At 33.4% G+C, this 18,984-nt stretch overlaps 2 protein-coding genes, 3 long non-coding RNA genes and 2 pseudogenes across 7 annotated transcripts; 6 read left to right on the top strand and 1 right to left on the bottom strand.

Moving 5' to 3' along the window:
- Positions 1-366: 366 nt before the first annotated feature.
- Positions 367-1,166, top strand: LOC147950267 (uncharacterized). Its single transcript, XR_015556510.1, has 5 exons — positions 367-445; positions 527-564; positions 659-755; positions 874-915; positions 1,086-1,166. It is a non-coding gene; the product is annotated as an uncharacterized LOC147950267 (long non-coding RNA).
- Positions 1,167-1,388: 222 nt separating this feature from the next.
- Positions 1,389-2,137, top strand: LOC147950266 (uncharacterized). The gene is made up of 3 exons (XR_015596284.1): positions 1,389-1,458; positions 1,554-1,964; positions 2,041-2,137. It is a non-coding gene; the product is annotated as an uncharacterized LOC147950266 (long non-coding RNA).
- A 5,345-nt stretch (positions 2,138-7,482) lies between these two features.
- Positions 7,483-8,075, top strand: LOC104700276 (uncharacterized). Its single transcript, XM_087461152.1, has one exon. The coding sequence runs from the start codon at positions 7,612-7,614 to the stop codon at positions 7,984-7,986; it is 375 nt and encodes a 124-aa protein (XP_087317278.1). The 5' UTR covers positions 7,483-7,611; the 3' UTR covers positions 7,987-8,075.
- A 1,548-nt stretch (positions 8,076-9,623) lies between these two features.
- On the top strand, positions 9,624-10,184 carry LOC104700267 (uncharacterized; annotated as a pseudogene).
- Positions 10,185-11,544: 1,360 nt separating this feature from the next.
- LOC104700260 (AAA-ATPase At2g18193) lies at positions 11,545-13,491 on the top strand. Its single transcript, XM_010415748.2, has 2 exons — positions 11,545-12,736; positions 12,831-13,491. The coding sequence occupies exons 1-2, from the start codon at positions 11,762-11,764 to the stop codon at positions 13,329-13,331; spliced, it is 1,476 nt and encodes a 491-aa protein (XP_010414050.1). The 5' UTR covers positions 11,545-11,761; the 3' UTR covers positions 13,332-13,491.
- Positions 13,492-14,419: 928 nt separating this feature from the next.
- LOC104700256 (uncharacterized) lies at positions 14,420-16,565 on the bottom strand. 3 transcript variants are annotated; one of them, XR_753531.3, is made up of 3 exons: positions 15,778-16,565; positions 15,480-15,581; positions 14,420-14,746 (listed from the first exon to the last, which is right to left on the bottom strand). It is a non-coding gene; the product is annotated as an uncharacterized LOC104700256 (long non-coding RNA). The 3 variants fall into 3 exon arrangements; XR_015563667.1 differs by having other exon boundaries at positions 14,420-14,742; XR_015563668.1 differs by having other exon boundaries at positions 14,420-14,739.
- Positions 16,566-17,305: 740 nt separating this feature from the next.
- Positions 17,306-18,885, top strand: LOC104700246 (AAA-ATPase At2g18193-like; annotated as a pseudogene).
- Positions 18,886-18,984: the final 99 nt, after the last annotated feature.

Raw genomic sequence — 18,984 nt, 5'->3', positions numbered from 1 at the left:
TTTATAATTTATAACTGATATATTAAAACTTAATAAAAAGTTTAAAATTATGAATATTTAAACATATTAATTTTTCAAAATAACACAAACGAGTTATATTATATCACGGTTATATAATATTACATGATTGAAATCATAATACTAAAAAATAAAATAATTCTCCTCTGCGACATAATTACTTTGCTTGTAAATCACAAAAATTCGAGAGTAACTTGTTAATAGTGCTGCAACGTGATTAGGATAACTTGTTCACGATTGATTTAGAGTAAACTCAACTCTCCTAGCTATTACTGGGCTTTTTATCTTTGTCCTTTCTGCAACATAAAATACAGAGAATGCTTTGATCATTTAAATTTTAGCCAAGCAATAGTTTCCTCCGCCTTAACCTTTTCTTCCTTCTAGATACGGATGTGGCTCTGAAGAGGATCAAGACAATGAAGCAAAGGTATGTATACATCACTTCATTCTCATTTATGCAACAATTTATCATCAAATTGATTTCTATATATGTTCTTGCTTCTTGCAGTTGCGGAAAGAAGTCGAGAGATTACGAAACCTGCTCATGTAAGTATGTATGCCTCGCTTACTACTTTTTCAGATTCATTTAGGTTTCATATGAAGTTTGACTTTCTTTATTCATATATATACATACTCTCAGGAAAATGCACGGTGTAGACGACGATGTGAGTTACACTGAGCTGCAGGCACTTAAAAGTCATCTAAAGAAGGTTAGGTCCATTGTGGTGGACCAAAAGGTGAGGAAACTTGTTCATTTAGGGGTGGTTGAAAGAAGAATAGATTTACTTCCTTCTCCTGCTTATTGTAAACTGCTAGTAATTCTCAAAACATCTTGTTTGACTGTATATATTCCAGAACAAGATAAAGCGAGAAGAAGATGAAAGGCTTTCCAAACAGGTAAACCTATTCCATTTCCCTGGAACATTCTTATTCAAGTTGTTCACTACACTTTTGAAGCTTTCTTACATCTTTTCCCAGTTTCTTTTTTTCTCTTTTCTTGGCTTCTTAGCTTTCCCCTGCATTAATTAGATGTTTGACATAAATCGCAAATCCTATGATTTTTGCAGAAGAAGGAAGCAGAGGAGGAGAATGATGGCACAAGGAGAGGGGTTTCGAGTGGTACGAGGAGAGGGGTTTTGGTTCGCTCTACTACGAGCAGGTAGATCTCTCAGACTCTGTGATAGATCTCTTTTTTTAGGTGGTTACCTTATGATATCATCTTGACTTTCTCTGATGAATATATATGTACAGCTCTGAAAAAAAAAAGACAGAAGGAGAAAGCACAAGTACGTGTATTATTATGCTCTCTTCAGGTCCTCTCTCTCTTCTTCTTGCCTCAGATTGTGTATTTAAAACTGCTCTTGTTTTTGCAGCTGCAAATGGAGCGGGAATTCGAGAGACCTTGGAGAGCAAGTTCAAGAGACTGTGGCTTTTTAACGAGTAATAATTACTCATTACCATATTTACATCTTATTGCTCTGCCAAACTCTTTGCTCTTTCAAATTTTGGGGTTTATTGTCTTGTCATCCTCACAGGAGAATGAATGGTAGAGAGATTGATACAATGACTTCTTACGAGGACCTGTGCGGACTTGAAACTCAGATATATCGTGCTTTGGGGGGTTTGTCCCGCCAAATTTCGACAGGACTGGAAATTGTGGCAAGGCAATGTCAACCTCCGAATCCTTGAGAAGCAGATTCGATTTCTCCCTTAGTTCGAGAAACCAACAGTTTAACCTAATACCTGACTTGTTTTGTGCTTTTTGATCTATTTCCAGATATAAACAATGTCCACACAAACAAGAAGATGAATCACTAGTTCGTACACAAATATCCATTCAAAGTCATGAACCTTTTGATATATTTCTCTCTTCTTTTTTACTCACATCATTCTTCTTACACCTAGTCTTTGGAGAGCGAACTCAAGAGATTACGGCTTTTGACCAGGTATGCATTAACTTGTCCCGTTTCTGTTTCCATGGATCGATGTTCATATTAGCTTTCCCTTGTATATATTCCATAGGAGAATGACGGGTAAGGATTTGGACGGTTTGACTTTCGCTGAGGTGCAGTTGCTGAAATCCCAACTAGAGGAAGCCTTGGTCATTATGAAGAACCAAGAAGAGGTTTATAACACATGAATATATTACTTCTCCTGTTACTTAGTGAAAAAATATTGTCATTCTCAAACATCTTGTGGTTATATTATGACATGAGCAGAAAGTGAGGGAAGAGGAAGGCTCTTCTGGTTTTATTGTGTTCAATCAGGTTAGTAGTTTTATACAGTCCATTAGGCTAGGTCTTCCTCTATGACTATTTCACCTGCCCTCTACAAAAGATTCTCAAACCCTCTACGATTTTGCAGAAGATGAAGAAAGCAAGGGATAAGAATAAAGCTACGATGAAAAGGTAATCTTTTATCTAAAGAAACAAGTAAAAAGATCACTTTTTTTTTCTGTTGGGATTGGTTATAACTGAACCAATTGTGCCTTGTTCTGGGTATATGGTGGGATATATGCGGTCATGTATGATACATGATGTATCTTACCTTGCATTTCATTGTATATTTAAATGCTTCTGTTACTGCAGTCGCGTTGGGAGATGGAATTCGAGAAACGAAGAGCTGAATCCATGCAGAGCGAGTTTGAGAGATTATGGCTCTTGAAGGAGTAATTAACTTCTCACTTGTTGCTCATGTTTTTTCCATTTTGGTTGCTCGTGTTTTTTTACTCTTTGGTTGCTCATGCTTTTCCTTGAATTCTCACAGGAGAATGAGTGGAAGAGAGCTGGACAATATGACTTCCTCCGAGCTGTCTCAACTTATCTGTCAAATCTGCAGAGCATCGATAAAGATGTCCGAACTTGTCAGTCCTAGCTTATTTATTTATAGTTTAACTTAATTTTTTTATTTAAGTAAAACATTGTTTTCCTTCCAAAATCTTCTTATATTAAACTTTAATCGTTGGGATGACATGTTAAACATTTTTCTTATAATGCTTTGATTTATAAATAGTTTAATTCTCAATCGTATAATGCCAAGACAATGGTTGAACACAAGTAAAAATTTGGTCCATCGTTGTCTTGGAAATTTTGGAAACATCAAGATTCAGAATGCAGCAAACTGAGATCTGGTTTGTGAATCTTACCCAGTCGAAAGTGAGAAAAATGTGTAAGATTTGTTTTTGGTTTTGAAATGAACATGTTTCTGACATTTTTGGTACTATAGTGCTTTTTTGGTTTCTTGTTCAACAAAAGAGGAGAAAAATCCGTTTTTGTTTTCTTATGTGATTTTTTTATTTGTAGTATTATTTTGGAATCTTTTTCAATAACAGATTTCAAATAACACTAAACTAATTTATAGCTGCACATACGTTAGGAGTTATATTTGCGGAGATAATTATTTTATATAGCATTTATATAACTCATCTTTATAATTTTGTATAGGTTTGTTTTCACCTAATTTGTAGATGTTTGAAATAATAACTAGGATCAGACTCGTGCTACAGCGCGAGAAATATTCATCTATTTAAATATGATTTATAGTAGAAATTAGAATATCAATAAAAGTTATCGAATATTGTATTTGTAAAAATATAAATTCATAAAAGACTGTATTCGTATTAAAATTTACATTTATAATAATATGCATTTACAATGTATATGCGAAAAAACAATTTTTAAAAGATTACATTTGTAACAAAATACACAATTACAATATACTTACAACCCGTAAAGTATCTATATATACATTTTTGAAGTACATTTTGGTTTCTATCCTTTTAATTTAGCTTATTTAAAATTTTAGTCCCTACAAAATTGCACTAAAAGCACTAAGTAAAATATGGTAAATTGATAAAATTAATTTTTAATAGAAACTAATTAATTCTACATTTCTTATTAGTAGCAAATTTATTTTCTATATATGTGTCCCAAAAAAAAAATCAATCATTAAACTGTATACACTGAAAACTAAACAATCAGTTCAATTAAATAATTATATATTAAACAAAACAATAATAGTATTATTTTAAATAAATACAAAATATTATTCTGATTAATTATAAATTAAACAAACAGTATATTTCATAATTTTAGTCTTTTATCCTGATAAAATTATAATACTTTAAGAATAATTGTATCACCGCTTATATATAAAAATACTAAAAGTTAATAAAATATAATTTTATTACTAAATTAAATACCGCTTAAATCAAACATCATTATAAATAAAATTAAATAATTATCTCGTGGTACACCACGGTTAAATCCTAGTTACATTTGTAAAAATATATATATATTTGTAAGAAACACACAGTCATAGTGTATATTTTAATGGACCAACCCACTAAAAGATTAGATTCATAAAAATATATTTTTGCCAAAAATAATATTACAATGTGTTTTGACGGACCTACACATAAAGGATTGCATTCATAAAAATATCATATTAAATTTGAAAATTTAGTTAGAAAAGGTATGAACTATTAATCATACGAAAAAATATTCAAGCAAAATATTAAAGATTTCTTGAACATGACAATCATTATTGATATGTTTTTCGTTGTTTAGAATTAGCTGCACAACAGATTACATGATTAGTATACTAACAAACAAACGACATAAAATATGAATGTTTTTATAACGTAAAAAAACAAAACGTGATAATGAGCTGTTTTATACATAGGTTCTCATAAAAAACAATGGAGATGTGTGATGTTTAGTTTGCTAATAAGATGATATATATAGAGGTCATACACAATTATGTTAGTTTTGATTCCGAATCAAAAAATATCTTTGTGAGCAAGCCATATTTATTATCATTGGCCACAATTAAGAAACGAATTAAATTAAAATATATGTGTAATATTCTGTATTAATTGGTTAAATTAAGAGTTTTTCCATATGTAGTCATTTGAATTTATAAGCATAATTTTGTTTAGAAAAATTATAAAAATATGAAATAAATGAGGATTTAATAATATAAAATTTGATTATTTTTGTTCCATTATTTTTCCATAAATATCTCAAATTAAATAACCAGATTAAAGATGTTTACATTGTATATGAAATTTCTAATTTAATAGCTCGATTTTTATGGTAACAACTTTAAACGTTTTTCATAAAAATTGGCTAGTTATTATCTTCTAAAAAAAAATTAATTAATTATTGTTTTTGATTTTCGGGTTTCTATCCATACTCAACAAATGATCCGATTTCCAAGTATCTGAATGTTTAATTTCAGATTTTTTTAAAAAAATTTTGACCGACCTATAATCGATTTTGTACTTCTCTTTTACTAATACAGTAAAACATCTATAAATTAATACTCTATAAATTAATAAACACTATAAATTAATAAATTTTGCTGGTCCCAAGTCGGGCCAGTGTAAAAATTAACAATATTCGATAAGATAATAAGATAATAATTTTTTCGAAATCTCCTTATAAAATATGGTCCCAATAATATCATAAATTAATAATTATGTAAATTTATATATATAGATATATATATACTGATATAATAGTGTATGTTTCTCCTAAAACTCAATTCTATAGAACAATTGTAATGTTGTATTTTCAACCTATAATGATATCTCTAAAATATTTTATAATATGTCATACAAATAATTAAATTTAAAGTTTTAATTTTTAGATATGCATCATTTACAATTTGATAATTTGACAGATTATTAAAATAGGAGAATTGATATTATTATTCATAGATTTGAATTTATGTGTCTCATGTGTATAAGTCAATTTGTCTATAATATTTGTAATTTATTGTAAATAGTGCTTTCTAAATATTACAAGTTCAATTCCTAAACCATAAAATTTATAACATCCGAAAGTTTAATCTTATTTTGCTATAGTTGTTCCAATTCATAAATTTTAAAAAATAAACAATTAAAAATATATCTATAAATTAATAATTATTAATTTACACTATAAAATAATAACTATTAATTTATAGATAAATTAATATCATTATAAATTAATAAAATGTCTTAGTCCCAACATTATTAATTTATAGAGGTTTTACTGTATATAAGGATGGTTTCACAATGACAGATCCAATATTGATATGACGGTGGATCCGGATCAATATATCGGCAGATCTTGATCAATTGTGAACCAAAGTAATCAATTAGATTTTTGCAAGCATTTTAAATATTAAAAAACTTAGATTTTCACTGGTTCGAAAATTAGTATCGATTTTGGTCTAGAATTCTTTTAGTGAACAAAAACCTTTTTTTACTAAATAGGCGAAACAAAAGAAATGAGTTGTTTTTCAAAAATTGACAAGTGCTTGCAAATTTTGCTTTATTTTGGGCAATGAAAATTTAAGCTATTTTTAAATGTGAATATCTTTAATCGTAAAAAAATGGTGAAACAAAATATATATGAAATTTTTCAAACTTTGATAGTGTTTGTAGAGTTTGCAATATGTTTTTTAGTGGATGAACAAAACTGAAACTAATTCTAAATTTGTGTATATTACTTTTATGCATTGTTCAAGAAAGTGATCTAGGCGGCCGCCTAGGCGGCCGCCTAGGCGCCGTCTAAGCGCTAGGCGCTCAAGCAAACGCCTAGATGACCGCCTGAACCGCTTAAAATTACATAAATTTTATTTTAATATTAATATTTGATTTTTAACTTTATATATTTAAATTATTAAGTTTTATATATGTATACATAATTATAAACATCTTAATATAACTTAAATAAATGTATTTTTCTTACTTTTGTTCATAATTTATAATTTTTTTTATTTTTCTAACATATATTTATACATAATTTTATATATATAATATTTTATATTGTAAACGCCTAAACCGTCTAAAAACCGTATAAGCCCTGACTAAGCGTTTTAGGCGTTAGGCGCTGGATCACTGCCCAAATATCGCCTATCGCTTTCTTGAACACTGCTTTTGCTTTTATGCATATAATTCATATTCTTTATATTCTATCGGATCTTTCTGGGAAACAAACTAGCCATATTTTAATACAATGTACCATTTCCCGGTCAAAAAGACAAGTTCTCTAATCTGACAAGTTAACACATCAGGTTTTTTTTTAGCTTTGTAGCTGATCATGAATTACAATAATTTGGTTACGTAATTTACTAATATATTAACCCATCAAGGCATCAACCATGTGCTCGTTGGCCATTTCTTTTTGTTTATTGAGTATTTTATAGACACGTACATTTATAAGTCTTGTTTCTTAATTATAAAAATAAAGTCTGTGTGTTTATTCTTTTGTTTACACAACGTTTATCATGCATCGCAATTCCTACTCTTTGTATAATACTAATAGAAAAGACGATACGACCGGTGAAGTTTGAATTTTCCAAATTGGCTACCTAACTTTAATAATGCACACTCATTATTTCGTACCTACAATTTTTAAATTATGTCAACAAACTATATAAAGGCAATCGAGAACTCTCTCTTTAATTACAACAGCCACAAACAACAATAACTTTCTCGTGACGTCTATCTCTTTCTCATCATCACCATTACCTTCTTAACTCTCCTCTCTTCCAACAATTTTAAGCCTTGATCTACCTAACAAAAAGAAAACTAATCCAGATATGCAAATGATAAGAACCCTAAGCACGAGGACAAGGAGCCGTCGCGGCGGATACGAGCGTGTAAGCGATGATTCCACCTTTAGCTTGCTCGGAGCAAAGCTGAGGAGGTCAACTAGCGTCCCGTACTATGCTCCATCGATAAGGCTTGGTGGAGACTTTCCTGTGATTTTGGAAAAGCTTCCAAGCCAAAAACCAAATAAGACAGTGGTGACAAGCAAACTGAGCCATCCGATCTTTAGTTTATTTGATGGTTATCGCCGCCGTAGCAAGAAGAAAGCAACGGCTAAGCCGGAGTTCTCTAGATACCATGAATACCTTAAGGAAAGTGGAACGTGGGATTCGAGATCTAATACTCCTGTGACCTACTTCAAGTAGATGTATATATAAATTATGTTGTGATTTGTGTTCATTTTATAATACTATTTGTGACAAAACTAAATGATACGAATATTGATTATCTCTAATTAAGATTGACAAAATAGAACTCCATGTTAACGATCATTGTGTTTATTCGACATGCAAAGTGCAAACAATAAATATGAGTTTTAAATGTAAGCCATACAGAATGCAACCACAACTTTCACAAAAATGTCTGCTAATTATATACCTCAGAAATAACATTTTATTGGCGGCCTCGTTAGTTTCGTTCATCTTTTCTGGCCAATCCTCGTCTACAAGATTCAAACAAACATTTGAGCAATACGAATTCGAGGCAATTTGCTGAGAAACCATGGATTCTAAAAACCATGGATTCTAAATTTTGTTTCAAGATCTTGTCATCAAATCCGCTAACGGATAAATCAGACATCCCCGGTCTTGGAAAGTTCTTTATCAATCATCTCCAACATAACATCTCAGACGCAGTACTAAACCAGATACAGTCTATTGTCAAAAACATAATTGATACTACTTCTAAGAAACTTTATAATAAATGCCTGGAGCATCTCAAGTGGTCTTCTACATATTGCGATAACGCACTTCAGGAATTGGCGATGAAACTCACTTTATAGAATTCTCTTTTTGATGCGACTAAATGGGGGAGATGAGTGTAAGTTCAGGATACAAGATGTTCAGAAGATTGAATGATTGAATGATTTGATGCTTTTCAGAATGCATGTGATGTTTCCGTAGTGTTTGTCAACAGGTTGCCGTAGACAAGTTTATATAACAATAAACATCTGCTGGTTCTCTTAATAATACCATTTGATATTTTTTCTGACAGGAAAAAAAATAATAATAAGTAATCACTCCAGTGTACCTGTTATTAGATGGCATGATGCTGTTAGATCAAGTTAATTATAAACCATTTTTTCTATTTTCTTGTTTATGGATCGTTCTTTTTTTTTTTGCCATCTGAATTTCATTAGAAACATACAAAAAATATTTGTGGAATATAAAACTAGTCCGAAAAACGGAGACTTGAGCCGGCATATTATAAACCTAACCTCTAAAATTAAATACTAAAAACAAACAATATAAAGATTGACAAAACCTAAACAGCAGCAAATAACACGATTTAAACCTAAACTCAATATTTGACGACTGATTTGGATATGCAAGAGTCATATATTTCTTTTAACCATTTTTTTCGTCTCAAAATTCATGTTTTGCTTACAGTATTTGGAGCTGTTAGTGAGTTACAATCGTACGGTTACGTGATATAGTAATATATAAAACTACAACCATGTGACATTTTGGTATGATAACATACATGTCGTCTAACGTAATTAGTCTTTTTGTTTTTTTGGTCAACAGTCTTGTGTTTTATTCTATTGTTAACACAACGTTTATCATGAAACTAATGCAAGTCGTAGTCTTTATTAATTTATTCTAACGGGACTAAAATAATATAACTAATGAGAAAAGAGGATACGACCAACGAAAGTTCGAATTTCCAAATCGGCAACTTAACTTGAATAATGCACAATTATCATACCTACGATTTTTATATTATATCAACAAAACTATATAAAGACAAACGAATACTCTCTCTTTACAATAACCACAAACAACAATATACTTTCTCTGGACTCCTCTCTTCCAAGAAAAATTCAACCTTAATATTCAACTTCGACACACAAACCAAAAATCCAGATATGCAAATGCTAAGAACCCTAAGCACGAGGACAAGGAGCCGTCGCAGCGGATACGAGCGTGTAAGTGTTGATTCCACCTTTAGCTTACTCGGAGCAAAGCTGAGGAGATCAACTAGCGTTCCGTATTATGCTCCATCGATAAGACTTGGTGGAGATTTTCCTGTGATTTTGGAAAAGCTTCCAAGCCAAAAGCCAAATAAAACAGTGGTGCCAAGCAATTTGAGCATCCCATCTTTAGTTTATTTGATGGTTATCGCCGCCGAAGCAAGAAGAACGCGACGACGGCTAAACCAGAGTTTTCTAGATACCATGAGTACCTTAAAGAAAGTGGAATGTGGGATTTGAGATCTAATACTCCTGTTATCTACTTTAAGTAGATGTGTATGTGTATAGAAATCATGTTATGATTTGTGTTCAGTAATTTTTTGCTTGTGAAAACCTTATTGATATGATTGCTATAATTTAGAATTTACGCAAGTACTATCTTTTCGTTTTTTAAAAAATCAACTGGGATGAACTAGATTTTGGTTTCATTTGACATAAAAAAAAAACTGATAAATTATAGTATTATGTTAGTCATTGCCAACGATATATAGTTACCGGAATTAAATTGACCAAATCTCACTTGGCCTAACTTCAAAAATTCAAATCTAACATTTAAAATTTTTGGAAAAAAAAAAAAACTAAAACAAAACATGACAATAGTTTATTGACGTTGTTAGTGGTGTTCATCTTTCTTGGTGCATCCTCGTCTACAAAATTCTAACATAACATTTGAAGGATATATATGAGGTCGACAAAAATTTGCTCAGAAACACTGACTCTTCATAGTCTCAAGATCTTGAAATCAAACCCACTGACAGAGAAATCATATGTTCCTGGCCGTGATAAGATTGGCAGCTTGCAGAAACTATTTGAAATTCACAACTTATGCATATGCTGAAGATTATTGATGATCTATATATATGCATGTGACATTTGCTTTTCGTGTTGCCAACAAGTGTATGTTGGGCTCAAACTTCTAAGATCTGCTTTGGGGGAAGAAAATGTTTGGGCTCTAAACAGTGAACACCCTCGGCCCACTAAGAGAGAGGCAAAATTTTATTATTCTAGACGTATCTGTACTTTATTCCCCGTTTTAAAAATCACCGCCTAACACCGATTATGCCCCGCAAAATAGTTAGATCCATCCTCTCCACCTCGATTAATGACTAATCCCCACCTAGCATCGATTATCCGATTATACCATCTAATCCGATTAATTCCCGCATAATTTTGTATATATCGATTATTTTTGGGACCAAATATAAATCAAATATATATATTTTTGTTATTTAGTCATTTAAATTAAGAGTTTATGATGTTTTACAATAACTAATGTACAAACTTTTAATTAAAATCATAATTTGTTTTCTTAACATTACGTTTTTATGTTTTTACCGTAATTTAAAAGACAATACTATAGCTTTATATTTTATTTAATATTTTTCTTTTCACATAAACATAATTATACATATATTTAGTACCATATATTTTTAATTTACTATTAATTTAATAAAATAACCCAAAAACTAGTCCTCGATTAATCTCTGTTTAATCTCTGATTTTTTCGCTAGGCGCTAGGCCCATCCCAAACGCCCGACTAACGCCTAGCAATTTCTAAAACAGGGACTTTATTCATCGAACCGACCAAATCAAAGAGTGGAAAGAGCCAAGTAGATTCGTTCGTCACATGTACTAATTGACCTCTGACGTGTACACGGACGTCGTCTCCTTGCGGCGCAAGCTTCCCTTCCTTACTAATTTTTTTGTTTGGTAGGTCAAGTCTCTTTACTCTGTTAAGACTTCTTTATTATTTTCCTATTTGGTCATATGTGAAAACAATTTTGGGCATCTGCGTCTATAAAAAGAACACTACCTCTTTCTCACTTTTTTTTTAACTCATCCCCATCACATCTTCTCCCTCATCAGTCTCTTTCACCGGAATAAAATCTTTAGGTCATCGGCAAATTTCATCGGTTTTTTTCTTTGTGGCATATCGATTCTCAAGATCGATGTATCCATCATCCGATTTCTCTTTCTCACCATCGTCGCTGTTCTCAGCGTACGCATCTTTAACGGGGTTCTTGATGCTCTTTAGATCGATGCTCCACGATTTCGTACCGGAAAAGCTCCGATCTTACTTCTCCAGCTTACTCGACCGGTTCTTTACTCCAAAATCGAAGTATATAACGGTGGTTATCGACGAGAACTTCGGACTGAACCGGAACCAAGTCTTTGACGCGGCGGAGATGTACCTCCGGAACAGAATCGGACCAGATACAGAGCGTTTACGAGTCGGCAAGATCCCTAAGCAGAAACATTTCACGATCTCCATCGAGAAAGGGGAAGAGATCCTCGATACCTTCGAGGGTTCCGAGGTGACATGGAGCTACGTTCAATCGGAGAACGAGAAAGGTGATAAAGTGAAACGTTACTACGAGCTCACGTTCGAGAAGAAGCTTAGAGACAAAGTCATGGATTCTTATCTGAGCCACGTTGTAGCCGAGTCAGAGGAGATTAAGCGGAACTTGAGAGTGGTGAAGCTTTATAGCAGAGATGTGTACGCCAGTGATGATGATGATGGTATGGCTGGTGGGAACTGGGGATGTATTAATCTTGAGCATCCATCGACGTTTGATACGTTGGCCATGGATCCGGATGCGAAGAAGAAGATCATCGATGATCTGGAGAGGTTCTTGAAGAGGAGAGAGTTTTATAAGAGAGTTGGTAAAGCTTGGAAACGAGGTTACTTGTTGTATGGTCCTCCAGGAACTGGTAAATCGAGCTTGATCGCTGCAATGGCTAATTACTTGAAGTTTGATGTGTTTGATCTTGAGCTTAGTAGTATTTATGACAATGGTGAGCTGAAGAGGGTTTTGTTATCTACAACAAACCGTTCGATTTTGGTTATTGAGGATATTGATTGTAATGCTGAGGTGAGAGATAGGGAAGCTGAGAATCAAGAAGATGATAAGAGGAGTGGAAAGGTGAAATCTTTTTTGAATTTTGTGATTTGGTTTTGATCTTTTAAGACAATCTATTATTGGTTCTAACTGTGTTGATATTGTCTTTGAGCTGCAGGTGACTTTGTCAGGGATTTTGAATTTCATTGATGGGTTATGGTCGAGTTTTGGAGACGAGAGAATCATCGTGTTCACGACGAATCACAAAGACCGGCTAGACCCTGCTCTGTTACGTCCTGGGAGGATGGATGTGCATATCAACATGTCTTACTGTACAGGTCTAGGATTTAGGACATTGGTCTCGAACTACCTCGGTTTAGATGGCTTAAACCATCCTCTTTGTGAAGAAATTGAGGCGCTGATCGATTCTACTGAAGTTACTCCTGCTGAGTTAGCTGAAGAGCTGATGCAAGATGATGATACCGATGTTGTTCTTCGTGGAGTAATTAGCTTTGTTGAGAAGAGGAAGGTTGAGAGAAGCAAGGGCAGTACTAAGGAGGTTTCTACTTGTAAAGCAATTGATGATGACGAAAAACAGAGTGGTTCTTTGGATTGTGTAAAGAAGAAGAAGAAGAGTGGTAAACAAAAAGGAAAAGGGAGAAAGGCCAAAACTTATTAGATAAGAGATAGCTTTGTGATATATGAAATGGTGTGTTGTGTAACTTGGTACTTTAACATTAAGCCTAATAAAATAAAAGGCTTGTATGGGTTGTAAACCTTAGTACTTTTAACAGAAGCTTGTATGAGGTTATTAAAAATTACTTTTTAAGTTACCAGAACTATTACCAATGTTATTAAAAAATAGTGGAAGGCACTGCAATTTTTCACCATTACGAAAGTTGTTGACAAAACCTAAAAAGCGGCAAAGTAAAGAAGCAATTTAAAAGGTCGTGAGTATGTTCGAGAATATGATATTGCCATAGTGGTTGCCAACAGGATACCTACTTACCGTAGAATAACTATAAATCGATGTTGGTTCTCTTAGTAAAACCATTTGGTATTAAAGCTATTGATCAAATAGTGAGGAACAGATTTTATTCTCTTCAGACACAGGTTCGAAGAAGCATCAGGATGCATGGTTTGTCTTGTTGGTTTGGTTCAAGATTATAAAACTCTACTTGCTCTGCTTTTAAACTCTGTTTTCCTTTTTGCCTTCAGCAGATTTTGTCAAAGGATGCATATAATGTAAACAAGGTTTTTTGGGGATATATGATATGGTCTGTTGTGTAACTTGATGGGTTATGGTCGAGTTTTGGATTGTAATGCTGAGGTGAAAGACAGGGAAGAAGAATTTGTTTACAATTGGAGCAGAATCTCATTGGCCAGGTAAAAATAGAGAAAATTACATGACAATAGTTTTTTTATAAATTAAAATATAAAATAGAAATCCTATGGCTGAACCTCATTGGACAGGTGAGATATGTTTTATAGGATAAAAGATTGATACTGAAACAAAGATTTCAACATGATGATTAAAATATCATTACACATTATTATAATATAAAACTAGGATCAGATCCGCGCTACAGGAGGAATATTTATAGATATATATAATTCTTAACTAAATGACATATGTTACATCTCATAACTATATTATAGTCAATTATGTGAATTATATATCTGTTTAATGAGTTTGGATAAAATAGTATATAAAAAGTGAATATAATACATGGTGATATAATAGTAAAAAATAAAATAAAAATAAAATTGTTTAAACATATAATTATTTAAACAGAATGATAGGTTTAGTACAATGGTGGTTCGATATATATAGAGACCAGGAAAGAGATACAACTTCACAATAAAAACAACATTCAACATTCAGCTATAATGTCAGTACCGAGTAATTGTAGTAGATTCCTGCAGTTCTTACCTCTGCATTTAGGTTTTTTTTTTTTTTCCTAGCTTAGTCATCAGCCAAAGCTTGGCCCTTTGCAGTTGGAACAGCCTGCAAAAGAAGATCGGTTCTTTTTGTGTTTCTAAAGAGTAAAGATTTGTTTGCTTTTGATATTCTTGCTACTTCGATCCTGCTGGCTTCAAGAAGAGGCAAAACAATTATTAAGTTCATCATTTTATTACATAATCAACAAAACACCAGAGCCTTAAGTAAACGATCAAGTGTGATTTATTCACAATTTCACATAATATGGAGGTACCTAATCCATGAATAAGATATTAATCGATGGGTTAGACAAAGTGCAAATATAACTATATGATATTCTATAAAACAAAGTACGAATAATCTCAAGGAATATTTTAAAAGAAGGAAAAGCACAGATTCCACAAAAACGGCAGAAAAAACAGAGTTTGGTTTCACTGGACAATGTATTTCTTTTTGTCTAATTTAGTAGATGCCATTTTCATTGAGTTAACAAACATTATTGTGTGCTATTATTAGAAAGATATCGAATGTTTAAAGGCATAGAAAGACAAGTAAGACTCTCGATCCGGGATGTTCGAGTATGTCGTGATTCCATAATTCATATTACTAAGTACATCAGAAAAAAAGTTGGAGAGTTGTTTAGTATTATAAGCTCAGCTAATAGATAATAGATATTGTATTTGGTATGAAACTATTTTACGATCAGTCAATGAAGTGAAATTTCAAGAACAACTTTGACAGAGGATGGATTGAAAAGTTTCAAAGCATTTCTGCTTGTACTTGAGATTCAATCTTACTCTGATTCATCAATCTAAGTGTGCCTAGTGAACCTCTTACTGAGACTACTTATAGAGCTTTGACGAAGTTGTGAAGCAAGTGATATACCTGCAACAACAACGACTGTGAGCACATCTCCAATCCTCTTAAGTTTGTGCACACTTTTCTTGTGGGACTGAATCTCTTCAAAGCAGAATCTTCTGCCAAGAGCTGCACAGGATTAAGATTAAGCAACACAACACACTCATCAATTGTACTACAAAAAAAAATGCCATGAATCAACAGTATAAGCATCAACAACAAACCCAAAACTCTCCAACAATATACTTCTCTCAAATGAATCTAGACTAAGAACGAAACTAAGATAAATCTAGACTGATTCACAACAGTTACAAAGAAAACTAACCTTGCCGGTGCCCTTCGCCGTCCCCGTAAGTCCATCGGAGATCAATTGCCGTCAAATCCGAAACGTCATATCGAGATTAATAACGATTGGAACCAGAAAAATCAAGGTGAATCGATTGAAATCTAAAGAATCAGAAGAGATTCATCTGTTCTCATCTGTTCATCGAAAAGCTCACTCTCGAGATAAAACAGGGATGATTTCGAAGAGAACGAGCTGTAAGAGGTTGCAAGAGAAGGCGAAGACGATGCTGAAAATGATTTGAACCAAGGCTCGCTTCTCTTCGTACTCCTTGTAAAGCCTCCGATTGAGAAACCAGAGACCGGCCAATCCTAACAGACACAGAGATCCCATCACCACTATCCCCTCGAAGATCGCCCATCCGTAACCCATCTCCGGCGATCTCTCTCTCTCTCTCTCTCTCTAACAAGAACAAGTGAGAAATTTTGGTTTTCTTCTTGCCCCAATTTCAACAACGTCGCCGTATTGAGAGAAGGCTGTCTCAAGAGCTCTGTCATCGGTGGCCCAAGCTAGACAATTGCTTTTTGGTGAGTAAACCACACATCTAACCATGGTTAGTTAGATTAATCTTTCACTAAACCCTAGAAAATATCTTAACCTTGAGTTAGTCATCATCTCAGCCTCCCTCACCCCATTTTAACTTGGAGAGACTTCGTCTTCTACATTCTTCACAAATCTATTTCGTCCCTCACTGTTAAACCCTAGATCTTCTTCTTCTTTCTCAAAAAATACACATCAAAACAGTTAAATCATATCTATCTGTTGTGTATTTTAATTTTGTGATTTGTATTTTTTTTATTGCTTAGTGATATGTTAAATCATATTTGATGTGTATTTTAATTTTTTGATGTGTATTTTTTTTTATTTTTTTATTCAAAATCGAAAAACTAAACCCAAAAAATAAATTGTAATTACATGCAGGCACTAAACATTTGAGTAATTTTCAGTGTTTAATTACATATGAGTAATAAACTTTTGGATAACATTTGAGTAATTCATTCTTCGAATAATCATACGATGGTCAAATAATTATTCTTTAGTTTCATGCTAACGTTGGTAATGGTTTTTTGATCATCGGCTCCTCAATTACGAAAGTTTTAAAAAAAATGTAAAGAACAAGATATATAACCAAACTGAAAGATTCTATTAGGAAAAAAAAAAGATTATAGAAAATTGGTCAAAAATTAGTTAAAATCTCATTTAAAATGCCTGTTTTGAGCCTGAACGAATAACACCACCACTTTACTACTTCACGTTTCCTTGCGACACAGGTCTTTTACTTTTTTGTTTTGTTCCCTCAAAAATACTTTTGTTAAATTTCTAAATTGGTCTTTTCAAATCAAACGAAAAAGGCAATAATTTTGAGGAAATATAACATAATAATTAAGGAATAGTATTCGTCATGTGCGTCTATATATTGTATGAAGAAGTTATAATAAAACCTTGACAAAAACATTAACTCATCCCATCCATCACTTCTGTAACCCTAGCTAGGTCATTCGACGGAGATATGTTTCCTTCATCCGACTTGTCTTTCTCAGCGTCGTCGCTGTTCTCAGCGTACGCATCCTTAAGCGGATTCTTGATGCTCTTTAGATCGATGTTCCACGATTTCATACCGAAGAATCTCCGATCATACATCACCAACTTACTCGAACGGTTTTTCACTCCGAAATCGAAGAATGTGACTATGGTTATCGACGAGAAGATGGCATTTAAGAGGAACCAAGTGTTCGACGCGGCGGAGATGTACCTCCGAAACAGAATCGGACCCGATACTGGCCGTTTACGAGTCGGTAAACTCCCTAAGCAGAAGCACTTCACAGTCTCGATCGAGAAAGGCGAAGAGATCTTGGATACTTTCTGAGATGGACTTACGTTGAATCAGAAAGCGAGAAAGGGGATAAAGTGGATAAAGTGAAACGTTACTACGAGCTCACGTTCGAGAAGAAGCTTAGAGATAAAGTCATCAACTCTTATTTGAGCCACGTTATAGCCGAATCGGAGAAGGTTAAGGCGAATCTAAAAGTGGTGAAACTTTATAGCCGAGATGTGAATTCGAGCAAAGATGATGATGGAATGGCTGGTGGGGATTGGGGTTGTATCAATCTCGAGCACCCTTCGACGTTTGATACATTGGCAATGCACCCGGATGCGAAGAAGAAGGTCATTGATGATTTGGAGAGGTTCTTGAAGAGGAGAGAGTTTTACAAGAGAGTTGGTAAAGCTTGGAAACGAGGTTACTTGTTGTATGGTCCTCCAGGAACTGGTAAATCAAGCTTGATTGCTGCAATGGCTAATTACTTGAAGTTTGATATCTTTGATCTTGATCTTACTAGTATGGATGATAATGCGGATCTGAAGCGCATCTTGTTATCTACCACGAATCGTTCTATTTTGGTTATTGAGGATATCGATTGTAGTTCCGAGGTGATAGACAGGGAAGCAGAATCCGAATCCGAATCCGAAGATGGTTATGCATATGCAAAGGTGAGAGATCTTTTTGAATTTATCTTTTGAGAGAATGTGTTGGTTCTTAGTTTTGACTGTGATATTGTCTCTGTGTTGTAGTTGACTCTATCAGGGATTTTGAATTTCATTGACGGGCTATGGTCAAGTTTTGGGGATGAGAGAATCATAGTGTTCACGACCAACCACAAAGAACGGCTAGACCCTGCTCTCTTACGTCCTGGAAGAATGGATGTGCATATCAACATGTCTTACTGTTCAGGGCTAGCATTTAGGACACTGGTCACTAATTACCTTGGTTTAGATGGCTTAAACCATCCTCTCTGCGAGGAAATCGAGAAGCTGATCGATTCTACTGAAGTTACTCCTGCCGAGTTAGCTGAAGAGCTGATGCAAGACGATGACACTGACATTGTTCTTCGTGGAGTAGTTAGTTTTGTTGAGAAGAGGAAGGTCGAGCGAAGCAAAACCAAGGAGCTGGAGGATGCTATGCGTAAAGTAATTGATGATGACTACGTAGTTGATGATGACGAAATACACAATGGTTCTAGGAATGGTTCGAATAAGAAGAAAGGGAAAGGAAGAGGCAGAGGGAAAGGGAAAGGAAAAGGAAATTAAGAAGATAAAAGAATTATTATTTTTTATTTAAAATCGGGGGCATTTTAAAAATAAAATACATCTCATTAGGAATCTAATTATATTTTTACTCTGTTTGGTTTG

This window comes from Camelina sativa, chromosome 1 (assembly GCF_030686135.1).
Source record: "Camelina sativa cultivar CO46 ecotype springtype chromosome 1, ASM3068613v1".
In the NCBI taxonomy this organism is placed as follows: Eukaryota; Viridiplantae; Streptophyta; class Magnoliopsida; order Brassicales; family Brassicaceae; genus Camelina; species Camelina sativa.
This window is presented reverse-complemented; position numbering and strand designations above follow the sequence as displayed.